General features: G+C 47.9%; 1 protein-coding gene across 3 annotated transcripts in view; it reads left to right on the plus strand.

Annotated features, from left to right (window-relative positions):
* The window catches only part of LOC114647383 (protein inscuteable homolog), a 646,645-nt gene extending 642,879 nt beyond the window's left edge, over positions 1-3,766 (plus strand). For all 3 annotated transcript variants that reach the window (XM_051923473.1, XM_028796087.2, XM_051923472.1), the window contains exons 12-13: positions 1,651-1,727; positions 3,483-3,766. In XM_051923473.1, coding sequence (XP_051779433.1) covers positions 1,651-1,727; positions 3,483-3,611 — 206 coding nt within the window. In that variant the 3' untranslated portion in view covers positions 3,612-3,766. The remainder of the gene's footprint in view (positions 1-1,650; positions 1,728-3,482) is intronic.
* The last annotated feature ends 7,459 nt before the right edge of the window (positions 3,767-11,225 follow it).

Genomic DNA, 11,225 nt, shown 5'->3' on the forward strand with positions numbered 1-11,225 from the left:
AAACAAAAACCCCACACAGTAAAGTTCATGAAGAAATGGCAACTGATGAAATGTAAAGTTGAAGGTAAATAGTCCAGAGATCCGCACATAGAATGAGAATGTAGAGACAGTCCAACCGGTAGTTCCTGAAATGGTGAAGACGGGTGGACGGGTTCAGGAGTTCTCCTTTCTTCACAGGATGGCCATAACTCCACATTCTGTCCTAACGTAACGGGCAGACAGCAGACAATCCAGACCCCGACCCACAAATGAGAAGGCACAGGGGTCAGGAACTTCAGATACGAAACACAAAATACTAGCAGCACTAGCCCCCCTTTCAAATGTTGCGCTGACCTCCTTGTACCCAACAGCCCCTGCACCCTCAGCAGATGACCTATCAGAGGGACTGCTGGGAGTTGAAGTTTCAAGCACGGTTACAATCCCCACCCCAGGCCGTGGTGTACGGCCAAACCAAGTCCTGAGGTTAGAGATGTTACTGTCTACTTTCATTGGTCCCCGCCAATCCCCACTCTACTGCATAGGTCACCGGACCCTTCTGTTGGACAGTAGTTACCAGGCCGAGCCTCTTTGGAGCGCCGCTACAAGCTAATGAAATGAACTCAATCAGAAGGAAGAATGTCTACCAGTTATAAAAGTGGGGGTGACAAAAGCTAGCAGCCACAAGGGGCGCCAGCACAGAGTTTGAGAAGCACTGGCTTACAGGCAGGGCCGGATTTTCCTATAGGCTAACTAGGCTTCAGCCTAGGGCCTCAAGATCAAGAGGGGCCTACATTCAAATTGTTAGCAAAATTAAAATTACACTATTCTAAAAACAGTGAACGCTAAAACACTGAACCGAAAATAAGGAGAAATTCTACACATATGACTAATAAACAAACATAAAAATGTATTGGTTAATCACAGTAATGATGTATTTTATTATCTCTCATGCAATTTACAAACTTAAAAATGGAAGGTAAAAGGGCCTCATAAGTGGAATAGCCTAGGGCCTCTTTTCATATAAATCCGGCCCTGCTTACAGGTTAAAGGAATCCCCCCCCCCTCCAAAAGACGAGGCTTATTTTAAGTGTTACTTAAAACCCTTTAAATGTCATGCTTTAATGGGGGTGCGGACATAACAAAGCTTCTGATACAAAGAATGGGTGTCTGGAGACCACTGCTGGACAACAGCAAATGATAGCAAAATGTCTCATTACTGTTGTTATAAAATCCACATCAAGTCATCCAGGCGTACGCTAACAACGACATCCCAGTGCGGTGGATTTTTACTGAAATGTTGTTAAATCAGCCAGTTCTGGAAACACAAACTGACCGTACACTATAAACTACACGGGGACGTAGGAGATCAAAGAGTGGAGTGTTCAAGTGTCACTCTCAGTGATGTCACCGCAGGTTAGCCACTAGAGGGCGCCATATCCTGTTGAACAGCAGGTCCTGAATGCTCTTCCTGCTGCTGCTCCCAAGTGTGTGTCTGCATTTCTGAAGAGACCGAAAAGCTCTGCGCGCAAATGAAAGACGCCGTGTCATAACTGTTAATATAAACCTTTAATATGACCTTAAATAATTAAGAAATCAATCTTCATCGGTCATCTTGTGTGTTGTGTGGGTGGCTGCCAGACTGTCTTTATGCTGCTGTCATCTGCCTTTCAGGTATCCCACGGCTAATAGAGCTCTGCCGCTCACCGGCCGAGAGGAACAACAGCGACTCTGTTTTGGTGGCCTGTCTGGTAGGTACCTCTTGGGGTGGCTGTGATATGAACCACAGACCAATGTCTGTCAATGCCTTGTCATGCAGGTCCCTTGTATCTTGTCACTGTACTCTCTTGTCTTGTCATGCGGGAGCCTCATGTCTCCTTACAGCTCCCTCTTGTGTTGTCATGGAGGTCCCTTGTGTCTCATCACTGTATCCTCTTGTCTCGTCAATCAGGTCCCTCGTGTCTCGTAACTTTACCCTCTTGTGTTGTTGTGCAGGTTCCCTGTGTCATCTTGTCTTGCATGACCCTTGTGTCTCCTCGCTGTCCCATCTTTTATTTTCGTGCAGGTCCCTTGTGTATCTTGTCACTGTATCCTCTTGTCTTGTTGTCCATTCCCTTTATGTCTTGTTACTGTTTCCTCTCGTCTCGTCATGCAGGTCTCTTGTATGTCATCTCTGTACCCTCTTGTCTTTTCATGCAACTTCATTGTATCTTGTCACTGTGTAATCTTGTCTTGTTGTGCAGGTCCCTCGTGTTTCGTCACTGTACCCTCTTGTGTTGTCATGCAGGGTCCTCGTTTCTTATCACTGTTCCTTCTCATCTTCTTGTGCAAGTCCCTTGTTTGTCATTGCTGTTCCATCTTTAATACTTGTGTAGGTCCCAAATTTCTTGTCACTCTACCCTCTCATCTTGTCCTGCTGGTCCCTTATATCTTGTCTCTGTGCCATCTTGTCTTGTCATGCAGGTCCCTTGTGTCTCATCAATGTACCATCTCAACTTGTCTTTCAGGTCCTTTGTTTCATGTCACCATATCCTTTCATCTTGTTGTGCAGAGATCCCTTGTGTCTCATTACTGTTCCCTCCATCTTGCAGGCCCTTTGTGTCTCGTCATGCAGGTCCATTATGTCTCATCATTTTTCCTCGTGTCTTGTCACTGTTCCTTCTCATCTTCTCATGCAGGTCCCTTGTGTCTCATTGCTATTCTTTTACTCTCATTCAGGTCCCTTGTTTCTTGTCACTGTACCCTCTCACCTTGCCTTGCAGGCCCTTGTGTTTCGTCACTGTACCCTCTTGTGTTGTCATGCAGGTTCCTCGTGTCTTGTCACTGTTCCTTCTCATCTTCTTGTGCAAGTCCTTTGTTTGTCATCGCTGTTACATCCTTTATTTTTGTGCAGGTCCCTTGTTTCTTGTCACTGTTCCCTCTCATCTTGTCATGCAGGTCCTTTGCATCTCATCGATGTATCATCTCAACTTGTCTTTCAGGTCCTTTGTATCTTGTCACCATATCCTTTCATCTTGTTGTGTCTCATCACTGTTCCCTTTCATCTCATCCTGCAGGCCCCTCGTGTCTCGTCACCGTACCATCTTGTGTTGTCACTCAGGTTCCTCATGTCCCATGTTCTCCTTGTGCAAGTCCCTTGTGTCTCATTGCTATTCTTTTACTTTCATGCAGGTCCCTTGTTTCTTGTCACTGTACCCTCTCACCTTGCCTTGCAGGCCCCTCGTGTCTCGTCACTGTACCCTCTTGTGTGTTGTCATGCAAGTTCCTCGTGTCTTGTCACTGTTCCTTCTTATCTTCTCATGCAAGTCCCTTTCGTCTCATTGCCCTTCTTTTAGTTTTGTGCAGGTCCCTATTATCTCGTCTTGTCTCCTCTCATCTTGTCTCTCAGGTCCCTTGTTTCTTGTCACTGTACCCTCTCACCTTGTCTCGCATGTCCCATGTGTTTCGTCACTGTGCCCTCTCTTCTTGCCCTGCCGTTGTCTCTTATTGCTTTTCATCTTCTTCAGGCCGCCCTGCGGAGACTTGCAGCCAGCTGTCCTGAGCGCATCCAAGACTCGGATTTTCAGCAGCTGATTAAGCCCAGGCTGGTGGATTCCTTCCTGCTCTGCTCCAACATGGAAGAGAGTTTTGTGTAGTGACAGTGTGCCCTGGTACTCTCTTGGTGCCCACTGGTGGGCGACCTCTGCTCTGGTAGACACCAAAGACCTAATTCAGCCACATTTACCGCTTTGTCATGAAGGCAACACCGCAAAACAGATGATGTTTGAATAAACATGACCAGGTGAGGGCAGGCTACTTTATTTTCCTCTGTGCCAGGTGGGCACCTCCTACACAAAGTGGTGAAGCAGGCTGAGACCTGCCTTGACTGCCCAGTTTCTCTATTCTGAAGTGAAGACAACCAGCAGATGTATTGCCAAGGAATGCCAGGCTGCTTTCCTGCCCTTGGACTCCAGTCCCACATGACCAACATCTCTTTGTTTAGTGGGCACTTTGATGGGTGCTCTATTTTCATGTCTTCTTCGTTAGGTCTTTCTCTTTTCTTTTCCTTCCTTCAGTTCTCACCAGTTTTCTCGTTACTGTCAGACCAGCCTCCAGGATCCCAGTGGGCATGAAGCCCGAGAGAGCAGGGCCATGTCTGACTTTCAAGACATGGACACTTCTGGTCACTGCATCTGCCCTCATGCCATACCTTGCAGATCAGCTTCACTGTTCATCTCTGAATGGTGCCAACTGTGGAGCTCACAGGATGTCACAGCATCTAAACAGCCAAAAAGGAAGAAGGCGGAGCACACTGGGAGCCTCGTGACACCAAGCAGGGGCAATAAGAGAAGTGCGCCACCTAGTGGTTCCTCATGAAGTCACTTGATTCTCTCAGAGCTCTCTTTGTCATTTGTGACTGATGGTGTGGACACCAATGGGATTTAATCCTTGAGAACCCACCAGGTGGCTGAGCAATCACAGGCATGGCTTACGGTGACAAACAGGCCACCAGAAAACAAAGCTGATCTGCTGCAAGAAGGGGGGGGGGGGGGGGGGGGGACAGGAGAAATCTGCCCTGGTGACAGAAGGACTAACACTTGTGACCGATGGGTTTAAAATGCTTACTGTTTTCAGAGGCCTAGACTTAATGTCCAATCAGCACCCACTGCGTCCATCGAGGGGGTCCATCAGGGGTGCAGAGTTGCCAGTGGATTCTGACCAGGGATGTCCTGGAGGAGCTTCTTCCATTCTGGCCTGGTGACAGTTACGGACACTTCACAATTCTCAGTCCTTAACCAGCAGCCAAACAAAGAGAGCCAGCAGGTGACCAGCTGATGCAGGGGGTCTCAGAATTAGTTCCTGGAGGAGACCCATTTCTTTCTCCATCCCAGTTTCTTAATTAGACGTCACTTCTCACTTTTAATGAAACCTGTCATTTAACCTGAAGACGTGTGTGTGTGTGTGTGTGTGTGTGTGTGTGTGTGTGTGTGTGTGTGTGTGAGAGTGCACTTTCACTCTGCCACACCAGACTTTTGCAAAAATATCAGTTGCTTTCTGTGGCCACCAGTTAAACTAATAGACACACACAAATACACACACACACACAGACACACACTCGCACACAGACACACATTCGCACTCACACACACACTCACATATAGACACACATTCACACACACACACGCACGCATACATGCTCAGACACACACACACATTCACACACTCAGAAACACACACACATACACACTCAGAAACACACACACATTCACACGCACACTCACATATAGACACACACATTCACACTCACACTCACATATAGACACACACACTTACACACACTCACTCACACACACACAAAGTCCTTTGACATGCAGGAGGAGACCCAGAAGAGCAAGTGGAGGAAACTCAAACTCCACACAGGTGGTGCCCGGGCTGGGATTGGCACTCAAGCTCTGGTGAGACAGTGATGGCACTAACTACTGAGCCACAATATGGCACTAGGGCCACTGATGACATTGAGACCACATTACAGTCACCTGGCTTGTCAGCATGAGTGAGTGACAGTGAACATTAGAACAATTGTGACAAGAATATGACATCTGCCCCAAAAATGCCACCTAATTTCTTCAAAATGACATCCAGCTGACTTTCAAAGGTTCCCAGAGTCCTACTACTACTTGGTCATTCATTCCATGTGAATATCTTTGTAATGCCCGTGTAAGGTTTGCCCTGAACGAGAGTCCATCTGTGTCCCCGCGTTCTTGTTGAAGAATTCATTTCATTAAAATAAAAGGTGGGGTCCGGTGGGCTGATTCCCGTCACAATGTTAAACTCTTCAGTCAGCTCACTTCTTGATCTCCGTTGATTTGTCTCCTTCAGACGTTCCTCAGATGCTCTCTGTGGTGCTGAATCAGCTCAGCTGCTCCCCTCAGGACTTTCTCTGGTGCTGCTATGTCTTTTTGTTTGTAAAATGAAGACCAAAACTGCCTCCAGTACTGCAGATGAGACCTCGCCAGTGCACCATATACATTAAGAAGAGTCCCCCTTATAGCCTGAAATGTTCATAAGTAGCAAGTGTGATTTTAAACATCTCAGTCCTGTCTCCATTTGCTTAAACCAAATGTCCTCAGTTGCTCTCCATGGTCCTGAACAGGGCTGTCTTACCAGCATCATAGGCCCCGGGGGCAAAGTGGTGCAATGCGTTTTAATAGCAAAGCAGAAACATCCAAAGGCATCAGAAACATTTTGGGTCCCTATGCCCCCACACTAGTGCCCATAGGTTAAGATGGCCCTGGTCCTGAATCAGCCCAGTTGCTCTCCTCTGGACTTTTTTTTTTTCTAACGTTGCCACAGTCTGTTATTTCTGCAGCCCAGAGACCAAAAACTGCACACGGTGGTCCAACGTGAGGTCTCACTGGTGCCATTTCATGACTTTCATCACCTTCAGAGGATCTTCAGACCCTTCACTTGTTTCACATTTGGTTATCAATCAACACTCAATAGCCCAGAATGACAAAGCGAAAACAAGAACTTTTTTTACAAATTTATCAAAAATAAAAAAACCAAAACATGTCATTGACTCAAGTGTTTGGACCCTTCATGCAGTAATTAGGTTGAAGCCCCTTGGGCAGCCACTCCAGTCTGGAGTCTTCCTGGGACTGAGGCCACAAGCTTCTCACACCAGGATTTGGGAATCGTCTGCTATTCCTCTCAAGCTCAGTCAGGCTGGATGGAGACCCTCAGTGGACAGCTATTGTCAGGTCTCCCCAGAGATGTTCAAATCCTGAATCTAGCAGGGACACTCGAGGACATTCCCAGAACTGTCCTCCTGCCTTGGCATGGCTTGGTGCTTAAGGTCGTTGTCTGAGGCCCAGAATGCTCTGCAGGAGGTTTTCATTAAGGATGTCTCTGTGCTTTGCTCCATTCAAGTTCAGCTTTCCCTCAACTCCACATAGTCTCCCAGTACCTACCCCAGCCACAAGGCTCTAGGTGGGCTACTCGAGGACATTGCCGGAGTTGTCCCCAAGTGATTCCTGTGTTGTCTTTGCTTTGTGACCCTCTAGTCCAATCTGAGCTCTGCAGTGCTCTGAGTGGGTTTGCTCTCCCTCAGTCTTTTTGTCTTATCTCCATTCCCTGATGCCGCTGCCACCACCATAATTCACACTGCTGATGGTTGAGGGTTTGCTTTCCTCCAGACTTGATGCCAGCCTTAGTTTCATCAGACCAGGGAATCCTGCCTCTTATAATCTGCAAGGCCTTCAGGTGCCTTTTTTTGCCAACTCCAAGCCTGGGCATTCTGTGTGTCTTTTAACTGAAAGGGGGGGCGGGGTCTTCTGTCTGGCGAGAGAAGAGAGAAGACCCCGTCTGACACCGTCCTCATTAACCTGACTCAGACATTTGGTTTGGCCGCAAGTGTGTGCCCCCCATGCTGAGATCAAAAGAGTCCCCTGAGCAGGGCCATCTTAATGCATGGGTACCCCAGCTCACTGGTCCAGGGGCCACAGGTGGGACAACCATTAAAGTATAAAGATGCCAGTTAGGTAGAAGTGAATGTGAGAGGAAAGGAATTATACAGAGTGAGCAAAAAGAGTCCCATGGAAGTTGTTTTCTTTTTTAATACATGTGGACATATTGAGGTTTGATCTACATTTCTATACATTAAGGTGATATAATATAACAACCTTCGGGCCACATTTACATTCTGTAGTCCATTGTATCATTTTAAGAAACATATACGTGGAAAAAGTACAGTAAGACCACCCTTCTATTTATCAGGACCTCAAATCAGAATCAGGTACAAAGGATCAGAACATCATGAGAGAAGACCCCATCTGACGCTGTCCTCATGAACCTGACTAAGACATTTAGTTTGGCCTGAAGTGTGTCCCCCCCATACCGAGATCAAAAGAGCCCCCTGAACAGGGCCATCTTAACACAAGGGCACACAGAATTTACATTTTGTTTTGCCCCGGGGGGTATATAATGCTGTTAAGACAGCCCTGACCCTGAGGCCTTCAGAAAGAAAGTTCTAGAACACCAAGGAGTCCGGGGAGGGATTTCAAAAGGTCTCCAAAACAACTGGAAATCCACCATTCCACTGTCCAGAGGATCATCCACAAATGGATGAAGATTTCAAACACCTGATAAAGGTTATGACTCAGCCGGGGTCCCTCCGCCTGCGAGGGGTTCAAGTCCTTGTTCCGTCTCCTCTGTTTGTTCATTGCTTGTGTTACTTTTGTTTATTACGCTGCTCAACAAATGAAGGGAACAATTAAATCAGACATCAGATCTCAGTGAACGAAATGTTCAAGTGGAAAATCTTCAATGGGTAATCCCGGGTAATTCATCGAGAACAAAATGACAAATGAACAAAATCAAACCTCAACATGTCAAGTGAAAAAGTCCCCTGGGGTGCACTTACTTTTTCACACGACTGTACGTCCTCAGGATTCCCATCCCACTAAAAAGAAGGACCACAGAGTCAGGAGTCGGGGTGCCACCCTGGTGATCCCCTACACTTTCTCAGCCGGGGTTCGAGGTGTGCCTGGAGCGCCCCCTCTGGATGGAGGCAGGTCCCAATTCTGTCAAGTGATAAGGAAGGGGTGGGGCTTCTGGAGTTGAGGGGAACTGAGGACTTCTGGGACTGCAGACGGAAAAGATGAGGGAGTGAGCAACAGCACCCTCTCTTGACCCGGGCGGGAATGGCTGACCTTGATGGAGCTTTGAAGGTGTCCGCTAAGAGCTGGAAGATGAGGGGATGGGGCACCAGAGAACCCTGACGCCCCCACTCCCGACACTACTGATGAAAACTGACCACCGATGACAGACACCTTTGACTACCTCTGTCACCCCTTCACCTCTAACAGCTCATGTGTGGCCGCCGTCACATCAGCCAGGCGGATGCCACACGTTGGTGGTGGTGGTTCAAGTGGGCTCCTCTGCCTGTGCTGAGACTTGTGAGTGTCTAGAAAAGCGCCATATCAACGTAACTGCCTACTATCTAACCTGGTGTTGTGATTTATCCTACAAAGTGGCGTGAGACCCCCAGAGACAGCCAGGCTTGAATCCCGGCCCCAAAGGTGGTGCATCAGATGGCAGCTGAGATTCCACTAGAGTGGCAGGTCAAAAGTTAAAACGATTAAAAAAATATAATATGAAAAGTCCTGAAAAACACACAAAATGTCTCAGGAAGGGAGAGGACCACCATCAACCCCTGGCTTGTGCAGAGCAAGAAAAAGAAGGATGTATTGGAGGAATTGGGGAAAATACAAGAAAATAGTTTACAGTACTAAAAAAAAAAAACACGGACAGAATGGGCAGGCGATCCAAAGGCAACGCATCCCGAAATAAAATCCACGAGAAAAGCCAAAAATCATGGAGAGTTAGAGAATACAATCAAAGCAAATCACAATACTCACACGTCTGCCATTCAAAAGGAGCCGCCCCGGACTTCAATTCCCAGACTGCCTTTGTAGGCCTGGGGGCGGGCCTTTAACAAGATTGACAAGTGGCCCCGCCTCCCATAAAACACGAGGGAATATAAGAGACCTGCAGGACACACATATAGTACAATAGATACTACAAAATAACTAAACAGAATAAAACTAACAGGTAATAAATATATAATTAATAAACAGAACAATATTTTGAAAAATAACGGAAAACGAGGAATGATAATAAAAACAAATAATAATAATAAAGAAGCTGAGGAGGAGTCCTGAGCGGACCATAACACCTTGAGGTCAGTTTTGGTAATACATGGAGATGGCCTGACCACCATTTAGACAGAAGCAGTTGGTCCAGCAGCACCGGCGAGGATTCGCTTCCTTCTTTCCATCCAACCCCCATAAGATGGCAGAGGTGGGATATGAACACAAATCTTTAGATTCAAAGTCGCCAGTATGTCCCACTATAGTACACACCATCGGTTACTTACAGATATGGCGGTCCAGTCTGGTGGCCCAAAATCCCCAGCCTAAGGAAGCGGACAGTTAGGGGTGAGTCGTGGGGGGCCCTCGTCCCATCGTCAGTTTGCAGTGTGGGGGCCGCGTGGAGGCCGAGGCCTTGCCTTCTTCCAGATGGCCGCTGGACCGTCTCACCTGCTCCAGGACTCTCGCCATCGCCGCCTTCTCCCTTTCCACTTCATGGCAGCGCTGGGCTGCGTTCCTCTCGAGGATTTGGATTTTATGAGCCGCCCGCTTCTCCTCTCCGTGATTTGCAGCTCTCGCCCAGCGCAGGTTCACAGTGTCCAGCATGTTTCTGACGGGCATCAGCGAGTGCCGAGAGGTCCTCATTCTGCAGTGAGATTTAGGAGACTGAAGAGCCTTCAAGTGAATCATTGAGCCGACAGAAGGGGGGGGGGGGGGGGGGGGGGGGGTGTCATGTTTAATCATTAAACTTTGAGCTGCATCCCACCTGCACTCGCAAATTGTGACATCCTGATGAACCGCGACGGGACAAGCCAGAGCACAACTGGGCAAGAACCTGTGCTGTAGGAGACCAGTTAGTCCTTAGGCTCGGTGGGCCTGGGAGACTAATTGGGGTCAACTAGAGGGGGAAATGAAAAGGGGGTGAGATGGAGGTGCCTGTGAACCTCTGCTGGAAGGTCGTGTAGTTGTGGGGTCCCCTGTGATTCCTTTTTGTGTGATTTGACCCCCTCACGGTGCCATCCCCTGCTGCGGTGCTCCTCAACCTGTCTGGTGTCGTGGCCCACTTTTTCCCAATAAAGTGTTTCTCCGACCCACCGAGGGGTTGTGGGGACATATTGACTGACCATGGGAGGTTCCTCCTTGGTGACTCATGTGCAGTCATCAGACCTGGACGGGGTACCAACTGCAGCCCACTACCAATATTAATAAAACAGCTTGGCAACCCGCCGGTGATGGCCCCCGACTCAGTGGTGGAACCCACAAAACATGTCGTCAAATGCCATGTCACTCAAATACACCTGTCCCCAAGTCCCCAGAGACTGAAGTGAATCAACAGGACCCCCTGACTTCACATTTAATGTTACCGCCTTGTCCTCAAAGGATTTCAGTTCCTTTTTTCCCCCTCATCAGACAACACTCAATATCGGGTTGGATGGATGGATGGATGGATGGATGGATGGATAATATAATATAATCCATATTACTAACAGAGACACACAAAGAGGGGGATTCAACAAGACACAGGAACACAAAAAGAAAGAAGACGCTCGCGCAACAACAATCCTCAACCCCCCCCCCCCCCCCCCCACACACACACACACACACACATCCATAAGAAGT

The sequence above is a fragment of the Erpetoichthys calabaricus genome, chromosome 2 (genome assembly GCF_900747795.2).
Source record: "Erpetoichthys calabaricus chromosome 2, fErpCal1.3, whole genome shotgun sequence".
NCBI lineage: Eukaryota > Metazoa > Chordata > Cladistia > Polypteriformes > Polypteridae > Erpetoichthys > Erpetoichthys calabaricus.